This window comes from Ailuropoda melanoleuca, chromosome 4 (assembly GCF_002007445.2).
Source record: "Ailuropoda melanoleuca isolate Jingjing chromosome 4, ASM200744v2, whole genome shotgun sequence".
Taxonomy (NCBI): Eukaryota; Metazoa; Chordata; class Mammalia; order Carnivora; family Ursidae; genus Ailuropoda; species Ailuropoda melanoleuca.
Window position 1 is genome coordinate 7,825,707 of NC_048221.1, and position 23,059 is coordinate 7,848,765.

At 57.3% G+C, this 23,059-nt stretch overlaps 1 protein-coding gene and 1 long non-coding RNA gene across 4 annotated transcripts in view; one reads left to right on the top strand and one right to left on the bottom strand.

Annotated features, from left to right (window-relative positions):
• The first annotated feature begins 584 nt into the window (after positions 1-584).
• Positions 585-23,059, top strand: part of CARM1 (coactivator associated arginine methyltransferase 1) — a 40,022-nt gene continuing 17,547 nt past the window's right edge. For 2 of the 3 annotated variants that reach the window (XM_011227635.3, XM_034657792.1), the window contains exon 1: positions 14,369-14,495. In XM_011227635.3, coding sequence (XP_011225937.2) covers positions 14,384-14,495 — 112 coding nt within the window. In that variant the 5' untranslated portion in view covers positions 14,369-14,383. Of the gene's footprint in view, positions 705-14,368; positions 14,496-23,059 lie in introns of those variants that run through there. The other variant, XM_034657793.1, reaches the window with a different exon arrangement.
• LOC117801852 lies at positions 19,993-21,574 on the bottom strand. Its single transcript, XR_004624610.1, has 2 exons — positions 21,209-21,574; positions 19,993-20,709 (listed from the first exon to the last, which is right to left on the bottom strand). It is a non-coding gene; the product is annotated as an uncharacterized LOC117801852 (long non-coding RNA).

The window sequence follows — 23,059 nt, forward strand, 5'->3', positions numbered from 1 at the left end:
GAGGGCTGGGTCTGCCCACGAGGCCGGCCGGGCGAGTGACCGGGGGCGGGAGGACGCGGCCGCAGCTAGGGGCCCGGGGCCCGGAGGGTGAGGGGCCCTGAGCCGTGGGGGCCTGGTGTGGGATCCGTAGCGCCGGGCCGAGGGAGCTGGGAGTGGGGGGCCCCCGAGAGAGAGCAGTGGAGGAACGATGTCAAGGGGCAGAGAGAAAAGAGGGCGTGAGTGGTGGCCAGAGATGAGGTGCCCCGAGTACGGTGGGAAGCGGGAAATGGGGGAGTGAGGGCCCTGAGATTGGGAGGGGGTGGGCAGGAAGTGGGGGGCCGAGCGGGGAAGGTGAATTCGTAGCCAGCCGGGGGTGTGGGGGCTGGGTGGAAGGGAAGGGGGCCTGTGGTGTGGGAGAGGTGGGAGTCCCTGGGGGCGGGTGTGGTCTCCCTAGGGGAGAGAAGGAGGGGTGTGGGCAGCCTTTGGCCATCTCTCGGGGCTCTCAGGACTGCTAAGGACAGTTGGAAAGTGGTGCCTGCCCTGGGGCGGCCTGGAGGACCCGGTTCCACCCATCGCGAGCGTTTTGGCGTTCTGGACCCCCGTGTGGGAAACTTCTAGACCTGGGGAGAGGGCGCATGCCAGGGTGGTGCGAGCTGCTGGATGTGCTCCCGGTGGAAACGTGGAAGGGTAGGGCTCCTTCTTGATGTCCGGCTCCGGAGTAAGAGGTAACACAGCCTCCGCCCTCGCCACGGCCCTCCGATCTTTCTTTTTGGGGATGTGAAAAGCTGGTTACATTTTCAGAAGCTAGTTTCAAAATTGACATTTCAATGGAAAAAAAAAAATCACAAATGTGTTTGCCAAGGCCCCTGAGTCTTTGTAGTTCATCCCCTTTCTTTCTCTGTTACTCTTTCTTATCTGTTCTGATTCCCGATTACTTGTTCACATTTTGCTATTCTGTTTCATTCAGCTTTGTCTCAGGGTTACTTGCACTGATGCTCTGGGAGCCACGGAGGAGGCCTTTCCTGGCTTTGGCCTGTGTGCATTTAGTTATTTATTTATTTAGCCACTTTGGAAGGGGGTGGTCCAAAGGAAAGTATCTAGAGCAGTTGGTTCACACAGGGTTCTCCTGGCACCTCTGCTTGGAAGACCCAAACTTGTGGAGTTGTGCCCACCTCCCAAGTATCACGGCTCTTTTTGCCGGGGCAGAGTGGGGTTTTCTGGGACCAAATGAAGAGAGGGGAGAAGGGTATCCCAGGTGGGCATCAGAACTTAGACAGGCACTTAAGCTCTAAAGCTCAGCAGGATCTCCCAGATGATAAGCATGGCCATTCATTTGGCAAGTGTTAATAAAGAATAAAGGTGGGCAGTGTTTCTCCAACTGGGGTCCAAGGGCTAATCCTCAAAGCAGTTCTAGGATAGTTGGTTTTTCTTTTGTAAATAACTTCTTTTGATTTTTAGGTGATTTTTGATTTATAGAATTATTGGGGACATAGTACAGCGAGTACTCATATACTCCACACCTGGTGTCTCCCCCCCCCTTTTTATTTATTTATTTATTTGAGAGAGAAAGAGATCACAAGCAGGGGGAGCGGCAGGCAGAGGGAGCAGGGAGCCCGACACGGGACTCTGTCTATCCCAGGACTCTGGGATCATGACCTGAGCTGAAGGCAGATGCTTAACCAACTGAGCTACCCAGGCGCCCCCCACACCTGGTGTTTCTCCTACCCTTAACACCTTCCTCCAGGAGAGTTTTTACATTTTGTGCTTTTGTGTTGTGGGTAATCTCGATATTGTTACTAGTTATAAAGATAACATTGTCTTTTAGAGGTAATTTATAACTGAGGCTTCGTGAAGAGGAGAAAGTCCACCTTTCTCAGCTTGAGATCCTCAGTGAGGGATGATATAGTTTCAGGGGTCTGAAAGAATGTTTCCCCCTTGATGCTCAAGTAACATTGATGTGGGGCTGAGAATGTGGGTTCTGGAGTCAGCAGACCCTGGTTTTGTTCGTTCCTCAGGGCTGCCATGCCACTGTGATGGCTTAAAACAAAAGGAATGTATTCTCTCACAATTGAAGGCCAGGAGTCTGAAATCAAGGTGTTGGGAGGGTCATACTCCTTCCAGAGGCCCTGGAGGAGAATTTCTTCTTACCCCTTAACAGCTTCCTCTGGATCTAGGCCTTGCTTGGTTTTTGTCAACAGAACTCCAGTCTCTGCGTCTGTCTTCACATGGCCTTCCCCTGTTTCTCTGTGTCTTTTCTGTAAGGACACCTGTCATTGGATTTAGGGCTCACCCTAAACCCAGAACGATTTTACTTTTGAGAGCCTTAATTACATCTGCAAAGACCCTTTCTTCCAGATATGCCACTTTCACAGGTTCGGGGGGGGTTAGGGCTTGGATATATTTTTTTAGGGTCTACTATGTGGATTAGCTCGGTGCCTTCCTAGTATCTGCGAGTCTCTGTGCCTCAGTATTTTATCGGTAGAATGGGGGTAATGGCGGGACTTTGTGGCATAGCGCGTGTTTGCTCAGAACACTAATACTTTTTTGGTGGTAACAACTGCTCCCAAAGCAGGCCGGGGCTGGCGATGACCTCAGACTTGGCTCGGTCACTGCTCAGGGTGAGGCAGCATTGGCTCCTGAGCAGGCACAAAGAGTGGGGCGCACAGGGAGGGATCGCTCTGAAGTGTGCCGGGGGAGTGTAGAGTACCAGGGCTGAGGTGTGGGGCTGCACTCTGCTCCTGGATCTGCGAGCAGGCCCGGCCTGCCGGGTGTAGAGTGCTAGCCCGCCGTCCCTTGGAGAAAGTCAGAGATGGTCCAGCCACTGCGGGGATGTGCGGGAATGCGGCGGCGGGGTGGACCAGGGGCACTTGGGGCCTGCTAGGAGCTTTAGGCCTTGTCTTGGGGTGACCTTCCTTCCCTGGCCTCCACATTTTCCGGTCTGGACCCTTCTGGGACGTGATTGCTTTGGCCAGATGCGGTGTCAGGAGCCCTGTTCTGCTCACCGCTCCCTTGTGAGTCAGGGTCCTGTGAACTATGTGTGATTCCAGACCCCCGGGACTCCAATCTGTGTGTGGGTAGGGACAGGGACGTCGGCCAAGACACGAGTCTCCCCGTGCCTCATGCGGGAGGTGAGCCTGAGGTGTGCTTGGGTGCTGGTGAGGGTCGTGAATGCGGGGTCTGACTGGCATGGGTCACCGGCTGTGTGGCCTTGAATGAGCCATTTCACCTCCCTGAGCCTGTTTCCTCACCTCCAGCAGCACCTACCTGCGTGCAGCCTCGGTTTCCTCCTCAGCAGCGGGAATGATACCACTTGGGGCTCAGAAATTTGGGTGACGTGGACCATGGGAGTGTGGAGCAGGGGTGTCTGGTGGGACACAATACATATTTTTGTAGATGTTGTCGACGATGGCGTGGGTATTGGGATGGAGTGACGAAGAGCTGGCTTTTCGAGGAGGGAGCCCCTTACGCCGCCGGGCCGTCCAGCTGCTGTCTCACACCCCCAGCGGATGGCAGAGGGACCCCAGGGCTGCAATGTCCACCTGAGGCGGGGGGCGGGGAGGGGCTGGGAACTGGGTGTGGGTAGCAGACAGATGACCACGTTCCTTGACGTCTGCACCCTCCCACGTGAGGAAGATGACGGCTGCGGAAGGCCCTGTCCTGGTCACCCTGCCGGGAGCGATAACCCTCCCCACCGCTCCTTGCCGTCGGAAGTCAGCCTGGCCGGTGTCCACGGCAGTGGCTAGATAGCAGCTCCCAGAACCAGGCCGCTTCTCCAGGCAGAGGTGCAGACGTCCCAGGCCCCGAGGAAGCCCTGGCGCGGCCGCTGGAGTTCTCGGACGCAGGGAGCCCTCCCTTTGAAAGGAGGCAGCTTCTCGGGAAGCCCGTTGTGGGGCGGCCAAGGCGGGGAGCAGAGCAGACTCTCAGTTCCTCAGGCCCCCAGTGTTCTTTCTGGAGATGACTGTGTCACTTTTCTTTCTCGGTCAGTGTAATCAGTTTGCCTGGTTCTGTGGACTCTCCCCACCCCCTTGGCCAGGAAGCCACGTACAGCCGGACTGGTTCTGATCGGGCCTACATTTCAGTGTGTGGGGGGCAGGCCAGGGGGAAACCCCAGAAGAAAAAACCCTTCGTAAAAACAACGTGAAGTATGGCCTGCTGCCATAGACCCGGGAGCTCCTGGGGCTCCCTCCAGTCACAGTTGTGTGGTACCCCCCGGCAGCTGGGGAAGGGGCACAGAAGAGTTGGTCATGTGCCCAGGCTTTAGGACCTTCAGTGTCAAGCTGGGGTGACACCCCAGAAAGTTAGTAACACCGGAGGGCCATTCCCATTCCAGTGGTGCCTGTAAGGTGTTCCTGCCTGCTGTCATTTTATTGAGCATTTACTGGGGACCGGGCTCTGCGTGAACCTGTGTGGACAGACTCAAACGTTTGACCTTGGGGGCAGCTGGGGAGAGGCTAATAGCGTCAGTTAGGGCCGATGGGCAGACGATGGTCTGTGAACCAGAGCAGGCCTGTGGCCTCCGTTTAAGCCACGAAAGGGAGCTTTGTTCGTTTCTGAAGGGTCTATTAAAAAAAAACCCAACAACTGAAGTAAGAATATTTAACTGACACCCTTGTGTCTTGAAAAGCCTAAAATGTTGACTTGCTGGCCCTTGACAGAAAAAGCTTGTGGACCCCTGGGATAAATGAATGAGGCAGGTAGGAGAGGGAGATATGGCGGGAACTTGGCCCCAGCCCTGCTCGGCAGATCTGCCCCAGCTTTTTTTTTTTTTTTTTTTTTTTTTTTTTTTTNTTTTTTTTAAGATTTTATTTATTTATTTGACAGAGATAGAGACAGCCAGCAAGAGAGGGAACACAAGCAGGGGGAGTGGGAGAGGAAGAAGGGCTCACAGCGGAGGAGCCCGATGTGGGGCTCGATCCCATAATGCCGGGATCACGCCCTGAGCCGAAGGCAGACGCTTAACCTCTGTGCTACCCAGGCACCCCTGCCCCAGCTTTTAAGAGAAACCGAAAAGCCTTTTTTTGTGTACATCTGTTTGTTTTGATTGTGGAGTGTCCTAATCCCTCAGGCCAGATAGAGTGCACTTTCTGGACTCTGTGGGCCAGTTAGCCTGACAGGTGTGGCTGTTGCTGTGTGTTACCGCTTAGGTTAGTCCTGGGAGGTCAGGGGCACCACTCCCATTTAATTCGTGGAAAAACAGGTGAAAGGGCTTGACCAGGTGACATGGCTGGGCTGGCAGGGGAGCTGGCTTTCAGGGTCACTGCTGTTGGACCTGCTCATTGTTCTGCTGTGGGGTGGTTCAATGAAAAAAGGTGGTCAGGATTCCATTCATTCATGCGTAACGGAGATCCAGAGTGGCAGTGGCTTAAACAACAGGGCATTTTATCTATTGTGCTCTCACGCTAAAGTCTGGAGGGTGGCCGACCAGGGCTGGCTGGTGTGGAGGCTTTGCTTCAGGAATTCCTTGGGCCCAGGTCCTTCCAGCTAACCCCCACCCCCCGCCACCATTTCTAGGGTGAGGTCCTGTCCTTGTGGATCAACATGGCAGCTGGAGTCCAGCTATCACCCTGGTGTCCAGACAGCAAGATAAAGTAAGGGACAAAGGTGCTGAGGGCATTGGCCAGGTGTCTGTTAAGGAAAGTTTGCAGAAGCTGCTCTGGGCGCTTCTGCTTTCATCCCATTGGCTAGAATGCAGTTGTGGAGCCACTACTAGCTGCAAGGGAGGCTGGGAAATGTAGTCTGTAGTCTGTTTGAGTGGTCAGCTGGGCTCAGCTCAACTAATTTCAGGGTTTCTCTTTCTGTAGGAGAGAGGACAGACACTGCGAGACAGTCAGTCATCTTGGCCACAGTAGGTAGGATGTCGGTGTAGCCAATGTTGGGAAGGGTGTTCCTGGTTTATGGAGGGCTCAAGTGGGGGGTGGGGGTCAGCAGCCTGGGGTGGGGCAAAGGGGTCTCTCTGAAGAATGGAGGAGCCAAAGTGGGGGTAGCAAGGTGAGGTCCAAGTGATGTTTTACACACGACAGGGCCTTTTCCTGTATATGATCAGGAGCTGTCTACCGTTTTCCCCGTAGGCGCCTACGTGATAAGATGTTATTTCCAAAGACTACTGTGGCAGCAGGTTACAGTGTAGATGGGAGCAGGGAGAGAGGGGCCCGTGGAAGCTTCCAGACTAGAGCATGCAACAGGAATGTAACCGAATAGTTTCACCTTAACCTGCCCCAGAAGTGTGTCAGAGGCCCGGAAGTGGTGTTGTGGAACAAAAGACGAACTCTGCCCTGGGACAGAGGCCATGACCCTTTGGCAGGGGCTATGAATGCCCTGCCCTCAGGTTTTCTTCCCCCATGTGGTTAAAATAAAAGTCGACGCCCCACTATTTTTTAAATTGTGTGATTTCACGTCAGAATCTGACTTTGCACTTGTGAAAACTCAGAAGGGCTGGCAACCCCGGGCCCACATGCCCCGAGGCGGAGCTGGATAGCGGCGCCACCTTTGGAAGGGGCGTGCTGCCCCCAATTTGCCCGAAGTCCCCTTCCTGCTTGTCACCGCCCAGCACGGAGGCTTCGTGCCAGTAGTCATTTGTCTTTCCACTTGCAGTGGTTTGTTTCTTAAAATAGAGAGGCATTTCTGTGAACCCAGGCTGCCCTCGGGTGTGGGAAAATGTCCCTTACCTTTAGCTGGCACCTCCTTCGGCCCCTGGCCCCTTCCTCTGGGCAGCTGAGTTGGAGCCCCATGGAGGTGGGGGGCTGTTATGTCAGAGTCCTAAGTGGATCTGGCTTCCAGTCCGAGGTCCCACCCACTGCCCACCTCCCAGCTCCCCTTCCTCCTTTCTACCTGCCCAAAGCCCCTCACTGGCCATTTGGAAACCCAGAAGTTCTGAAAGCCTAGCTTGCTGCTCCTTTGACAGCAAAACCCAACCTGCCCAAACTCTCAGGTTGGCAAAATCCCACCTGAGCTGCCACTTGGGGTCTTCACAATCTCTGTGCGTCCAATTTAGTATGACTGTTCACACCTTTTGGGGTTGTGGGCCCATGTCTGAGATCACAGTTGCAAAGTGGCCAGCGTCATGAGCCACACCTGGCAAGCACGGGCCACGACACGTGTGGGGGTCTGGACGCGGTGGGTGTGCAGGGCTTTTGAGGAGAGAGAATGGCGGGAACTCAGGGCTGATCTGAGGTGCGAGGCCGCTGACCAGATCAGATTTAGCAGAATGCGAGAGGCTTGGGGAGCCTTCCCCGGCAGGTGCCATCTCTTTCCTGGGGTGCCCTCTCAGGGCCTGGGTCTGCTCGCCGCCTGCAGAGGTGGTGAATTTGCCAGGATGAAGGGGAGATCCCCATCCTGGAGAGGGCGGAGTGGAGGTTCGAGAGTGGAGGCTGGGAGGGGCTTTGGGATAAGTCTCTTAATCTGAAGTCCTCGAGGGTCCCCGGGGGTTCCATGATACCCTGAAATTGCATGCAGTTTTGCAGAAGGCTAGAGGGACAAGACTCAGAGACTGTGACCTTGGACCAGCCTCCTTGACAAAAAGGAGAAAGGGGGTGACAGTGGCACCTCTCTGGAGGGAACACACATCAAATTCTTCATTGTGTGTCTACCTGATGGACCATGGCCATGGCATTGCTGTTCGTTCTCTGTGCATTTTTTGGGGGAAAGCTCCCCACTTTTGATCCCCCTCTGAGGGATCTGTGACACGAGAAAGGCTGACAGTCACTGGAGGATAGCCCTCGACTGGGGAGTGAAGTGGATGCCTCTGGCTTCTGAGGGGTGGTCAGTGGGAGAGGTGGGGCCCTGGGCCTGTTGGGCCGGAGTGCAGCTCTGATCGGCCAGGACCGAGAGCAGCACTCAGCAGTGTCTGTCAGAGTGAGCCAGAGCCAGGGGGGGAGGTCACTGGATTCCTGATGGGGGGACAGCCCCCTTGGAGGGCTGGGGGAGGGGACCCAGCCAGATGGCAGGTGGGGGGGGGCGGGGTGGTGGAGTCTCCGGGAGAGAGGAGGAAGGGAGGGTCCACCTCGCCCAGGCCCCCAGGGCCTACCCACAGTTCTTTGAAGATGGGGAGACCTGACCTTCCATCCATCCAGCCACAAGCATGTACTGGCGGGGGACTTGCTGTGTTTTTATTGCAGTAGGTTACCTCTCGTCTACCTTTAAACAGCTAGCAAACATGGACTGAGAGTCTGCTGTGTGCCAGTTACTGTTTTAGGAGCTGGGGCTACGGTGACGCCCCAAGCCAAGCACACGCTCCCACATTTGCCGGTCTGGGGGGGTTGTGTGACAGGCACTAAGTCAGCAGTCACCTAATCACATTGTACTTAGTGGTCAGCCTCCTTCGGAAGAAAGTGAACTGGGCAGAGGCTTGAAAATGCTGGAGAGGGCAAGGGGGAGGTGGGGCTCGGCAGGGCGGGCCCCCTGCTATGGTGGGGCCCAGGGCTCATGGGGGAAAAGCAGGTGAGGCCAAAGGAGGGCCTGGTGGGGCCTAGGCCTGGCTCTGCCCCTTGGCGTGACCTCTCTGTGCCTCTGTTTCCTCGATTGTAAAATGGGGCTCTTGATGGCACCTACCTTGGAGGGTTGTTGTGAGTTCGGGGACGCGTATAAAATCACACCTGCTGCCCAGCCGGCCGAGGGCAGCCAGCCGCAGGTGTGGCTGGAGCGGGCTGCGCAGGGGGGAGGAGTGACACCTTGGCTGTGTCTGGGCTCAAGCCCAGCTCTGTCCCCAGCATTTCCTAGCAGGGTGATCCCTGGCGGATGACTCCGTCTCTTGTGTCTCAGCTTCCTTGTCGGTGGGGCGCTTCACTGAGGGGCTTAGCTGGTGGCAGGTGGCCTAGGTGGCAGTGGACATCTGTGGCTGAACTGGAGCCATAGCTGAGCACAGCCAGACACCATCTCCACCCCGCGTACTCCCAGTCTCGGGGAGTGGAGAGAAAGTAGACAGAGAACCCCGTCTCCCCACTGCGGGGGGACGTGGCCCAGGAGTCAGCCTGCAGAGCCTGGCAGCTGAGGAGCTGAGCGTGGGGGCAGGAGGCCCCTGGCCAGAGAGGGTTGAGGTGGAGAGGGGGGAATTCCTGGGGACCACGGGGCGGTGGCTCTGGGGGTGGCTGGGGTCTGCAGCATCCCAGGGTCAGTCCTCCTGCTCTCCGGGATCCCTGTCTCTCTGCATTCCGTGCTGGAATGAATGTTCTCCCTTCCCCCTCGGGGACTGCGGCAGCCCTCTCTGGGTCAGAAGCTGTTGGAGGTCATAATTAGTATAGGTGGTGGAGCCTTACCTTGATGTGACCTTGTGACTCTGGCCAAGCCGTCGCAGTTCAGCTTTCAGTTCTTCTGGGAAGATGGAGGGCGGCTTGAGGGCTGGTGTTAGCCTAGCGCACAGCAGGTGAACAACACACAGCGTCCTAGGTCACTGGTCTAAACCTGCTGTATCGTCTGGAAGGGCAGATGTGTGCCAGGTGCTGGTGGCCAGGTGCCCGGCGATCATAAAGCCCTGAGACAGGGAGGGCTGGGAGGGGCCCGAGGTGGCCTTGAGATCCAGCCCCCCCGCCAGGTCCCTGGTGACTCAGGAGGGAGACCCCTGGCCCTTCGTGCCTCCACCCTCCCGCTTTCTCACTTCCGGGACTTGCTTGAGAGGCTTCTGGATTCAGGGTCCCAGGCGCTGTGCAGGGTGGGGCCGCTGGCACCTTCACGCCCACCCAGAGAGACCACGTCACCTGCTCTGACTTTTGGTTGAAGAATCTGGAGTTCCCGACTTTCCCTGCCCCCACTCCCTTTGTTTCCCAAAAACCAGTTCTATGAAGGAAATTGAGACCAGGCTTCCCCCAGGCCGGCAGGAGTTGGATCTGGAAACTCTGGCCTCATGATACTCTTTTGATGACTTATTTTAATTGTTGTTTAATCGACACACACAGGTGCCCAAGCCTTCGGTGGTTCTGTTCGGTGCATTTGACAGTTGTGTGCGCCCATGAAGCCGCCACCCGAGGCCAGACCTAGAACGCGTCCCCCAGCCTCTGGGTGCTTTTTGTTCTGTCAGGCGGGGCCTTCTTGGAAACAAGTCCAGACTGGTTTGCGGGAGGGGGCTCTGTCTCCTCCCCACCCCCACTCCTTGCACGGAGAGAGGGAACCCCCTTTTATTCCCTCTTTTTGTGTGTCTCTTTCAAGCGATTCATCACCCACAGCTTTGGCAAGAGCAGGTCTGGGCTGTTTTTCTTTAAGATTGTTGGCGGATTTGCTTCCCTGCTAATTGTGTTCGTGTGGCTGGGGTTCGTTTTCGCTGGATGTGTTACACACGTCAGAGCGGAGTGGTTTCACGTATGGAAACCTGTCTGGCGACACGAGCACGGGTTACATTCCAGGTGAGGACAGTGCGGTGAGGGGGGGACCTGGCAGCTCAGTGCTCTAACGAGAAAGCAGCGGCTTGCTCGTGATCCCCTCCAGGGGCCATGGGAATAAATAATCACAGACAGATTGGGGGGCCTCTTACAGACCCCAGAGGGACATTCCAGAAAATTGGCCGCATTCTTCTTTGAGCTGGAGGGGAAGGCGAAGGCCGGCTGCGGTTTCCAGACCTGCTGTGTGCCCTGGAGGGGCCCTCCGTGGAACCTGGCTCTGCCCCGAGCCCTCTGTGTGACCAGAGGGTGGAGTCCCCAGTGTTGGATGCGCCTCCCGGATGGGGGGGGTCACCCGTTGGGATGCCTGGCTGTGACGCCCCAGACTCCCTGGCCCCACGCCCTGCTTACCCGTGTTTCCGAGGCCTACTATAGCTGCCGTTTACTGCGCTTGAGCACGTGCCAGGGAGGCAGCATGCCAGGCGCTTTACGTTCATTGATTCGCCTAACCGTGAGAACAGCCCCGAAGGGCCGGCTGGCTGCCGTGTGCAGTTGGCACAAGGGTGCTGGGCAGGGGAGTGAGTGCGGGGAGATCCAGCCCATTCTCTGCTCCCCAAGCCACGCACACCCTGTGGGGATCCTCAGTAGCCACAGCCCCTCCCCCCAGTTTATAAACGAGGAAACGGAGGCATTCTGGGGCAGGTAGCTGCTGGGATGCTGGGATGCCGGCCCCGGTTTGGCTCCGGCACCTCCACTTTGCTGTGCCACCTTTCAGGCGCTGGTGAGGCGTGTGTGCCCTAAAGGGGACTCCACCCTGCGTGGGGGAGGCGCCCACCTGCCCCTTGTGGTAATTGCTCTGTGTCGGGGAAGTGTCCTGGGAGGACTGTCCTGGAGCCCAGAGCCAGTCTTTCCTCATTCCTGCCTCGTTGCCGATTCCATCCTGGGGTGAGGCAGCCTCTGTCCCCTCTCGCCTTTGTCTCATCCGGAGTCACATTCGGGGAGGCAGCCTGAGGACAGAGCCAGGCGCACAGGGCCCTCCTAATTCTGATCCAGGCGGTGCCATAGGGGCTCCCAGGGGCCTGGCGGAAGCCCTCCAAGCCGTGGCGCGGCCCTAGCATGTCCCGTTTGGCCTCTGTGCTGCTGGTCAAACTCTGCTCTCAAGCTGGGCCCAAGGCGGCTGAGTCCGCTCAGCCCCCGGGCTGCAGTTTCCTCTGTCATTCTCTGCTGAGGCTGCCCCTGGCCTGTCCTCCTGCCTCTTCCTGTTCAGCCTTTCTGGAGCCACCCTGGTCTGCGGGTTGAGGCCCCTCAGCTGGCCCCAGGGCAGAACCCCCAGGAACCACATTCCCGCTCCCCCGCTTCCTGTGCTGAGCGCGCTGGCCCTGGCATGATGGGAGCCAGAAGGTGCGGTGTACTACCGCTTTGAGGGTGGGCTCCCCCACAGCCCGGGGTCCTCCTGCTGCCCTTGACATGCCTCGTTCCAGCCCTGCCTTCCAGGTCTCCCTGGGCGGCTCCTCTGCCCAGGGCCTCCCCTTCCCACCTCGGTCCTCTGAGAGCGCTGCCCACCCCAGCTCCTGCTGTCACGGGGCGTTCAGACCCTTAGTGACCCCTCACAGCGCTAGGAGGTGACCTCCATCACCTTCCCTGCAGTGGTGGCTCGGGGATGGCACCTGTCATCAACCAGGCAGGCCAGGCTCTGCTGGGTCGTAGAGCCCATGTCCTTCCCAGTGTATGCTGGGATGGGGCTTGGCTCTTTCACAAGATGCTGGGTCCCTGGGCTAAGCTGCCCTGAGCATGTCATCTCTGTGCCTTGGTTTCCTCTCTTGAAAGGAAGGCGGTCCGGAGCAGTAACTGAGGGCCCCGTGTCCTTGGGTGTTTGCCTGCTATTGGGTGCGTCACAGCTCGAAGTCCTGGCCTGAGGGGCCCAGGGGCCCAGGGCTGGGGCTGCTGGTTTTGTTGCTTTGTGCCCCCCCCCCATAATTACCCGCTGAGTCCGTGCTTTCAGGGGCCAGGGAACCCTGGCGCACATCTGCTGTCCCTTTTGTAGCTCACAAAGCCTGGGGCTGCGCAGCTGATTAGCATGGATGGGGGAGACATTTGCATGTAATAGCTCCCGCCCAGTCGGTGCCCCTAGTACTCTTTTCAGAAAAGCCAAGCTCTTTTTTTTGTCTGCTCCTTCTTTTCTTGGGGTTGCCCTTCCTCTTTGGGTTCCTCGAGACCAGTCCTGCAGGGCCTGGAGGTGGTGCTGGCCTCCACCCTACCCGGCCACGGGCGAGCCCTTTGAGAGGAGTCCCCTTGCAGGGCTCTGACGTCCCGGAGCTGTCGCTGGTCAGTGAGGTTTGGGTGTCATTGGTGCAGGGCCCTTCTGCAGCCCAGGGTCAGCCAGGGGGTGTGAGGGGCGGCTCGCCACTTACTGGGGTGCTGCCATGGCGAGCAGCTCTGGGTCAGACCCAGCAGTAGCCGGGGAGGCCTGTGGCCCAAGTGGTGCCAGGGGCCACGGGGTCCTTGCTTCCCCTTATGCCAGCAGGAAACCCTGGGGGGCGTCCCTGCCCCCCAGATGGCTGCCTCGTGGACCAAGAGCCTCTCTGTCCTCCCCTCTGCCCATGCATCTCCCTGGTGTCCTGTCACCCTGTTGCTGGGGAGTTTGGGAAGTTTCCTCCTCAGAAACTTGTATTCTCAGGGCCCCTCCTGACATAGACCTGTCTTTTGGATTTTTCAAGCTGCCCTGTACATTGCCCAACTTGCCACCCAATACGAGCCTCTTTGTGCCCACAGAGGTGGCTTGCTGTTGAGTTCTTGTGAATATTCTCAAAGGAATGAACACACTGTGCACTCCCATCCCTGCTTTAGGAAATAAACCGTTGCCAATAGAAAAAAGGGCCCCTATCTCGTCCCCTCCCAGGGAGGTAACCTGGAAGGAGGGGTGTTCCATCCACTTGGTGCTGCTTTAGAAGGGGCCGTGTGAGTGGCCTAAATTTAGACCCATCCTGGAGCTCGCAAGGCCTAAACCGAAAAATTCCCAGGCACAGTCTGAAGCTGGCCACGCACTCGCTGCCTCGGCCAGGTGGCTGCTCCCATGTCCCCAAGGCGCACTTAGTGGCCGGATGGGGGCTGGTGGGTAGGGCCAGAATTCTCTCCAGGACTCCACTGTCTGCCTCCAGCCAGAATGCCTTGGGGACAGGGCAGCCAAGCTGGGTGTTTTGTGCCAGTAACACCTACTGTCTACCCGTGGGTCTTGGGTTGGATGCAAAGGGGGTGTTCGTCTTTAGGACAGTAGTGAGCAATGCGTTCATTTAGCTTTCTCGACATGGACATTGAGGCCCGGGGGTGGGGGGAGTGTGAGGCTCCAGGTGACAGAGCCCGGATTCAAACCTGGGTCTGAAATGAGCTGGACTTCTGGGGGATGTGCCTCACCTGTGGCCTCCCTGATGTGGGGAGAAGGGCTTCCCTGGGTGACAGCTGCCTGGAATGCAGGCCGCGCTGCCCCTGGCTGAGACCCGAGTCTCCTGGGGCCGCTGCCCCTCCTCCATCACACCGAGAGGGGTGTGGGTATGGGTCTGCTCCAGCATAGGGCCGTTGCTAAGAAGTCGATGCTGTCCATCGCCTACTTCAGAAGGACCGTCTGGTCCCAGGCCCTTTCCCACCCCCCTGGCCCTCCAGCAGGTTGAGGGAGGTACGTGGTCAGACCTGCTCACTCCGGGGACACCCCAGACGACTTGAGTGGGCGCCAGGCCTCCCCTGCCGTCAGGATTGCCATTTGTTCAGTTATCTCTTGTGTACAGGGTGTAAACTCAAACCGCTAAGGAGGGTGGGACCTGAAAGGTCCTTCTCTTCCTACCTCCTGGTCTCAGCCCGCGTGCCCCACTTTGGCCGTCACCTTCCGGTGTGACCTTCCCGCCTGGATTTTCCTGCAGAAATCTCTCCCCGGGAGCCCAGTTCTGCCTGGTTAAATAGCGGGAGTGGAAGGGTGCCCCCGCGCCAACACTGCCTGCCTCCCAGAGGCAGCCACTGAAGCCGTTCCATCACTGTTTTTTTCCAGAAAAGCCCCCAGGCATGCAGCGTGCTTGGCCGGTGGCCCTCTGTTTTCTACCTGTGGAGCCTAGATGTTTACGGGGCCCGGGCCGGCTCTCACAGCACCTGCCGGCTTGCTCCTGGCTGCCCCTTCTTCCCTGTTCAGTGGGCGTTGGGGTTTTCAGCTGCTTTGGACAGTCCCAGGTATGGGTTTATCTTCGCGGACACTGGCAAGTGGAATTCTAGGATAAGGCCCCCAAAGGGCTGGCAGGGGCGGGGTTTCTGGGTGGGGAGGCTCTGACAGATTGCGGGGCCAGGCGCTCCGGGTGCCTGCGGGGAGGGCTGGGAGTCCCCCACCCCCCAGGGCCGGGCCGGGCCAGAGGAGCCCAGGGTGACCTCCTGGTCCTCAGACACCCCGGGGCCGGGCAGCGCGTGCAGCGTCTCCCAGGACAGCACCGGAGGAACAGGCTTAGGTTACTTGGCTGAGAGGGAGGGCAGGCCGGGTTAGGCTGCCCAGGGTTGGGTTCTCTTCTGAGACTGGCACGGATCTGCTGAAGGGTGAAGTGGCCGCTCCCAGCTACTGATTACTTGGTACACGTACTGCCCCCCCACCCGCATCTTCTCACGGAATCTGGGGGACAAGGAGGGGTCCTCATCCTCTTGTAATCCCCACTTCTCAGATGAGGCTCCTGAGGTTGGGGGTGAAGGCAGGTGGTGGGGCACCTGTCAGGCCTCCATGTGGGTCATGCCCTGTCACCCCGAGGGCTGTGTCATTATCACCATTTGATAGATGATGGAACAAAGGTCCACGGTCATACAACCGGAGAGTAGCAAGTTTGGCCTTGAACCTGGACTTCCTTGATGCCCATCATTTTATTTTATTTTATTTTATTTTATTTTATTTTATTTTATTTTATTTTATTATTATTTTTTATAATTATGTTCAATTAGCCAGCATATAGTACGTCATTAGTTTTTGATGTAGATAGAGTTCAGTGATTCATTAGTTGTATATAAACCCAGTGCTCATCAGATGCCCATCATTTCAGTCACTGCCCGTGTTGGTCTTCCCTGCTGGGTGAGCCAGGAGTGACTTCTTTCCTCTGCTGGCCACAGGGACGCCACACCACACAGGAACGGGGGAAGCTTCTGTGCCCACAGTTTGGAGACTCGGTTCCTGCCGCCAGGCACTGGGTGCCTCGGGGAGACGAGAGGCTCTTCCAGGAAGGCGAGCCCTGTGTCACCCAGAGCCTGATTTGGCGGGGTTGTGACCACCTCCCCGGGGCAGGCTCTAATGTGCGGGTACCTCGCCTCCAAGTGTATCAGAGCCCCCTCCCCGAGTTCCTTCTGGTCCCTCTTACTCTTCCTTCTCCGCACTGTGCCATCAGCCTCCCGCCGGCACCTGTGAGCGCTGGAAGGCTGGGGCCCCTGGGCTGCACGGAGACGCGAGCTGCCCCCTGAGCGGAGGGCCCCGAGCAGAGCAAAGCACCTTGACCTTCTGTGCCTCGCCTTCCTTTTCACCTACCTTTCTTTATGGTGGAATATTTTCCTCTGGAAGGAACACAGCCTGGTATTTGTTTGGCGGCAGGAGGTGATTTAGTAAAAGACCTCACATTTGGACAAACAGTTCTACCCACCCCCACCCCCCTTCGCCCCAAGTCTGCCAAGATAAGTAGCTTTAATTAGTCCTCGTTTGGTGGCTGTGGTAGTTTCCCCACTAGCGAGGCAAGGACTTGGAACGTGGCCCTTTTCCCCCGAGCTGGTGGCAGCTTTCCTGTCTTCTCCTCCACCTCTGTTCTCCGTGCGACAGCTTCCCTCTTCTTGCATGAGGATGGAAGTTTCCATGGGGGGAGAGTGTAACTCCAGGCATTTGTCCTTGTTCCACTGGGTCCTTCTGACCCAGGTCTGACCAGCCTGAAGGACCCAGTGACCCTCTGCGTGTCCCATTACTGCTTGTTTGGCGGGGGGGGGGCGGGCAGTGTGGGCAGGGAGGTTACTGTGTGGGTGCCTAGCGCCCAATGTTCTCAAGTGGTTAAGTGACTTTCCTGAGGCCACACATGCCGTCTGCCTCCTTCACTTAGGGAAGGGGCCTGGCCTCCCGGACCCCATGCCCCAGGGCCACCATGCAGGTCAGCATTCCCCAAGTGCCCCCGGGTCTGGGTGCTGTGCCAGCCATGTGCGGAGCCCTGGGTCTGTGCTGCTCTGCGTCGTCGGTTGGGGAGCAAGGGGGTGTTAAATAAGGAGTTGCTGTGTGATGGGGCACTTGTCCAGGAAGTGCTGGAGGACCTCAAGGAGGAGGTAACAGTGACACAGGAGAAGAGGGGAAGGGCGTTCTGGATCTCAGGAGCCATGGAAGCCAGAGTGAAATCCTGCCCACGGTCTGGGGGTGGCGAAGGTCAGCGTGGATTGACTGGGGACATGGAGGAGGCCACAGATGTTGACAGGGGCTCATGAGCCCCATGAGGAGTTTGTGTTTGTTCCAGAAGGCTCTGGGAGACCATGGAGAGGTCTAAGCAGGAGAACGGCCCCAGCATATTGGCCACATTAGACATTGTGACTGGGAGATGATGGAGGCTCAGCATGTGTCCCCGGGACTGTCTGGTCAGTGCCCCTGAGACGGGCCTTCCTGTGTCTGCTGCTCCCTGAATCAGCCAGCTCTTTCGAGGCCCTCCTGGGTGCCAGGCCTCAGGTGAGGTGGTGAGCAGGGCATTTCCCTTATACCTGGGCCCAGGGAGGCCCCTGTGCCTCAGAGTCCGCCAGCTTCTGCTGCCCATGGAGCCCTGAAGGAGGGGGTGTTTGGGGTGGTTCTGTGGTAGGTGGGGTGCAGGCAGCTTATCCCCCAAGAGCCACTGGCTTCCCAGCTTCCCTCATCTCCTGCCTAGCCCGCAGCTCCTCCAGCCCTGTCCCCAAGGCCATCTCAGCACTCAGTCCCTCCAGGTGCTGCCCATGGCTGTGGGAGTGGCCGGACTCCCGAGAGGCTCGAGACCCAGATCTGCCTACCCGGCCTGGGAGTCTAGCTCGTCAACCTCCCTGGCCGCAGCCACGCTGCCCTGGGTCCCTCTGAGGAGAAGCCTCCTGGGTGTCTCCCGCGCTCAGTACTGATACCCAACACTTCCGATCACGAGTGTGTGGGTGGGGGCCTCCCCACACCAGCTGCGTGGCCTACAGTCACCTCCGTTCTGACACTGCCCACCTGCCTGGAGATAGGGTCAGACCCCCCAGGATAAGGGCTCAGCCCCACCAGACTGTCACCCTCTACCCCCACCGCCAGCGCGAGTCCGGGATGTCCCCTGTGCTCCTTGCCCCCTGGCTATAGATCTGAGGTTCCCAGGGCCCCCTCCTCAGGCTCAGTGAATTTGCTGGAGGGCTCACAGAGCTCAGGGAAACCGTTTACGTCCTAGATGGGTGGTTAATATAAAAAGGATAGAATTCAGGAGCAGCCAGAGGGAAAAGAGGTGTACGCAGGGTGTGAGGAAGGGGTGCCCCTCTCTCAGCTCCTCGTCCTGCTCACCAGCCAGGAAGCTCTCTGAGCCCCGTCCTTTGGGTTTTATTTTTATGGAGACTTTGTTACGCAGGAATGATTGATTAAGTCCTTGGCCATTGGAGGCCTAGGAGAGGGACTGAAAGTTCCAACCCTCTAATTACTCGGTTGGTCCCCCTGGCAACCAGCCCCCATTCTTAGGGGCTTTCGGAGAGTCACCTGATTAACATAAACTCAAGTGGTCGAAAGGGGCTTTGACTGACTCACAGCAGACCCCTTTATTGTTCTTACCACCTCCGGCACTCCCAGAGTCTTCAGAGCTCTGTCCAGGTATCTGTCTGTTCAGTATAAATGACAACATCACAGCCTCCTTTTCTCCCTGCCTTCCCATGTGCCTTTTTCCCTCTTGCTGGAGAATTCGCTCCCACTCTTTGTCCCAGCCGGGGCCAGGTGCCATCTCTAGGCACCTGTCCCCGTGCAGCAGTGCCCGTTACTTGGGGATCCTCATCACTGGCCACCTGGCTGTCCTCACCCCCTCTGGGATGGGGAGGGTGTCTCCATTTCTCGACGTCCAGTGAGCCACCAAGAAAGTGGGCGGAAAGGGGGCTCAGCGCCCAGCCTCTCTGTACCTCTAGTTCCAGACGCACGGCGGGGTTTGTCATGAAGTTTTATTGGCACACAGCCGCACTCACTCGGCTGCATATGGTCTGTGGCAGGGGCGAGTCCCAGTAGCAGAGACTCTACCGCCTGCCAAGCCCAAATTATTTACTCCCTGCCCCTTTACAGGGAAGGCTGGCCAACACCTACTCTCGCAAGCACAGGGATGGCGCCTTGGTTAGGAGCACAGACCCTGGTGCCAGTCAGCTTGGCCCCGCGCTTGCTGTGTGACCTTGAGCGAGATACGTAACCTGTCTGGACCCTGGTTCCTCAGGCATAAGGGGCACAGTTGGTGGGCACAAAGGTGCTCGGAGGGGTCTGGGTAAAGCACAGGAACAGAGCGTGGCATCTGGAAAGCGCTGGTACAGTGTGGCATCCCAGCCCCTACCCCGTCTCAGCGAGGGGTGGTTGGGTGGGGGCTGGGCCTGGCTCCCTGTGGGAACTCGGATCTACAGGGGCCTGCCTTCCTGGGGAGCGAGATTCAGGAAGGTTCTCTGACCCTGGGATTCCTGCCGGCACACCCTAAGCCTTCTGGCCCCGTGTTTGTCCCTGGTGTTCTGGCCCCCGAGCCCCTGGCATCGGAGCCTCCGCTGGATACCCCGCAGTGTAGCCGGTGGGAGGCCAGCCCACAGTGCCGGGCCGGGGCCAAGAGCAGGCGGACACGTTTGTGGCATGATGAATACTCCTGAGTCCGGGTGTTTCCTGCGTCCTCCTCTGTTCAGACCCTGCCCTGGGAGAGCCTCTCCAGAGAAGATGGCCCAGGGAGGGGGCCTCTTCCCAGCTCTGTCGCCCGATCATATTACTAGAGGGCAGAAACCCCAGCTCCACTGACCTCGATCGGCAGGAACCCAGCACAGCCTCCTGGCCAACAGCCCTCCCTGTGGTCACCCTCACTTAAACCATCATGGCAGCCTGCTAAGCCCTCTCCCGCTTCCTGTCCCCTACCTCTCTGGGCCCTGGGCACCTAGCCCCTCAGTACGCTGCCGGTGTGACAAGGGCAGATTGGTTTTATCGGTGGGTTTCTGGAGGCAGGGCACAGAGTTCCTCCTGCCGCTTCCATGGCTCACCCAGTGATGGCTGGATAGAGGGGGGACTAGAGAGGACAGTGCTGGCCTTTGAGTCTACTAGGAGATTTCCTGGCGGACAGAGGCGCTCCCGTGTGTGTGTGTGGGGGGGGTGGGTACACTGCTGGGGGCAGGCGCCAGACCTCTTTCCTGGGAGGAGAAGCTCTCTCCCAGGACTGCCCCCCATTCCGGGGAGCTGGCCAGGGGACGGGGTGCATGTTAGCTCTGTCCCATCTGGGCTGGGGGGACCCTGGGCAGTGAGTGAGTGGGAGCCCCGTGTGCTGTCCTCTGGCAGGGATAGACAGAGTGCCACCCCACCACTGTCCCAAGGGCCCATCCCGGTGAGAGGGCAGAGGCAGAGCAGGAGAAGGGGAAAAGGCTTGTGAGCTGGCCCCCTGTGGGGCTGGGGGTCTGATGAATGAGGGGTATGGGTCATGCAGGGCCTTCCAGGAGCTTGGGTTTCTGAGTCTTTTAAATACACAGAAGAATACGGTCTAGCTTTTTTTTTTTTTTTTTTTTTTTTTTGATTTGTCAAATATTTATTGAGCCCTTCCTGTGTGCTGGGGACTGGTCTGCGGGGTGGCATGGCCATGACTCTCCCAAGAGGCAGGCTCCAGGGCCGTGTTGCCTCTGCCACGATGGGACAGGTCAGGTCACCCTCGGCCCGGGTTCCCTGGAACCAGCCAAGCTTCCCTTGGCCACAAGTCTTCGTGGTTGCCTGCCCAGCACCGGGTTGCAGGGGGCGCCTCGGGCGACTGGTCGGGTTGCCAGGCTGCCTCGGAAACAGAGGCCCTCCTTGGTCGGCTTGCTGTTACCCTGGCGCCGCCGACAGATTGCCTTTATCTCCTGCCCCAGGAGGGACGTGGGTGCGGGCGCTGTGCCAGGGTCCCTTCCTGGGACCCACTTAGGGGAGCGCTCGGGAGCACCTTCTCTGGGGATCTCCACGGTGTTGTGCGGTCGCGGGCCTGTGGCGGTGGCCTGCCAGTATCTGCTCCTCTCTCTGGCCTGTGGTCGGGGGCAGGCCGCGCCTTCCTCCCAGGAGGGGGGCACTGGCTGCGGACGGCTGAAGTGGGCCGGCATCACCTGGGCTGTGGCCCCGGGAGCCTGCCAGGGCCCAGGTCCGGCGCTCAGACCGCGGGAGGGGAGAGCAGCGGGGCCGGGCACACCCACAGGCCCTTCTTATCTGCACGGATACGCTGGGAGCGTTTTTCTTTTTCTGTGGAGATAAAATTCACGTAACATAAAAACAGAGCACTTTAAAGCGTACAGTTCAGTGGCATTTTCTGGAGTCACAGTATTGTGTAACCACCCCCTCTGTCTGGTTCCAGAACATTTGCATCACCCCAAAAGGAAACCTTGAATCCATTAAGCGGCCCCTCCCTGTTCTCCCTCCTCCCAGCCCCGGACGGCCCCCAGTTTGCTTTCTGTCTCGGTGGATTAGCCGGTGCTGGACGTTTCATAAAATGGAATCACGTGCGTGTGACCTTTTGTGTCTGGCTTCTTCCAGTCACCACCGTACTGCATCTGTGCTGTAGCCGCGTACCGATTGCATTTGGTGGTGGTGGTTCTTAAACTGGTTTTTTTTTTTTTTTTGTAATCGCTGCACTCAGCGTGGGGCTCGGACCCACGACCCCAAGATCAAGAGCTGCTCTCTCTCTCTTCTGACTGAGCCCGCCAGGCGGCTCAGACTTCATTCCTTTTTATGGGTGACTCACCCTTCGTTGCGTGGATCTGCCGCCTTCTGTGTGTCCATCCGTCAGCCGACGGACGTCTGAGTGGTTTCTCCATTTTGGTTCTTGTGCAGAGCACCGCTTCGAACATTTGCATACAGGTGTTCGTTTGACTCCTTCTCTCGGTTCTTCTGCGTACATACCCCAGAGTGGGATGGCTGAGTCAAATGGCAATTTTATGTTTAACTTTTTGAAGAACCACCAGCTTCTTTTCCACGGTGGCTGCACCATTTCATGTTTCCACGTCCCTCACAGGGTGTGAGGGTTCCAATTTTTCCACATCCTTGCCAACACTTGTAATTTTCCCCTCTCTGTTTAAAGTCATCGCCGTCCTGGTGTGTGTGAAGTGGTGTCTGCTGGTGGGTTGATGTGTGTGTCCCTGATGACTCCTAGTTTGAGCATCTTCTCACGTGCTTGTTAGCCAGTCCTGTATCTTCTTTGGAGAAATGTCCATTCAGTTCCTTTGCCCATTTTTTTTTTAAAGATTTTATTTATTTATTTGACAGAGATAGAGACAGCCAGCGAGAGAGGGAACACAAGCAGGGGGAGTGGGAGAGGAAGAAGCAGGCTCATAGCAGAAGAGCCTGATGTGGGGCTCGATCCCATAACGCCGGGATCACGCCCTGAGCAGAAGGCAAGACGCTTAACCGCTGTGCCACCCAGGCGCCCCCCCTTTGACCATTTTTTAACTGTGGTGTTTATCTTCTGGCTGAACGCATTCTTTATATATTCAGGACACCATTCGTATCGGGTATATGATTTGGTTTTTTTTTTTTTAAGATTTTATTTATTTATTTGACAGAGACAGAGACAGCCAGCAAGGGAGGGAACACAAGCAGAGGGAGTGGGAGAGGAAGAAGCAGGCTCCCAGCAGAGAAGCCTGATGTGGGGCTCGATCCCAGGGATCTAGGATCACTCCCTGAGCGGAAGGCAGACGCTTAACCACTGAGCCACCCAGGTGGCCCTGGGTATATGATTTGTAAATGGTTTCTTCCATTCTGTAGGTAGTCTTCACTTTCTTTCTTTCTTTCTTTCTTTCTTTCTTTCTTTCTTTCTTTCTTTCTTTCTTTTTTTTTTTTTAAAGATTTTATTTATTTATTTTGACAGAGAGAGAGAGCACAAGCTGGGGGAGCAGCAGCAGACGGAGAGGGAGAAGCGGGCTCCCTGCTGAGCAGGGAGCTGATGTGGGGCTCGATCCCAGGACCCTGGGATTTTGACCAGCCGAAGGCAGACGCTCAACCAACTGAGCCACCCAGACACCCTAGTCTTCACTTTCTTTTTTTTTTTTTTTTAAAGATTTTATTTATTTATTTGACAGAGAGACAGCCAGCCAGCGAGAGAGGGAACACAAGCAGGGGGAGTGGGAGAGGAAGAAGCAGGCTCCCAGCGGAGGGGCCTGACGTGGGGCTCGATCCCAGAACGCCAGGATCACGCCCTGAGCCGAAGGCAGACGCTCAACGACTGAGCCACCCAGGCGCCCCTAGTCTTCACTTTCTTGATAGTGTCCTGGATGCACAAAGTTTTCAGTTCTAATGTTCGGTTTATCTAGTTTTGCTTTTGATACTCTTGCTTTTAATGTCACCTCTAGGAATCTTTTCCAAATCCAAGTTCGGAAGATTTACCCTTCTGTTTCCTTCTAGAAGTTTTATAGTTTTTAGCTCTTGTATTTAGGTCATTGATCTAGTGGAGGCAGGCTTTATATATGGTGTGAGGTAGGTCCAGCTTCATTCTCTTGCATGTCAACATCCAGTTGTCCATGTATCATTTGTTAAGATGATTTTCTCCCCACTGAATGCCCTTGGCACCCTTACTGAGTGTCTGGTGTGCCTGGCTGGC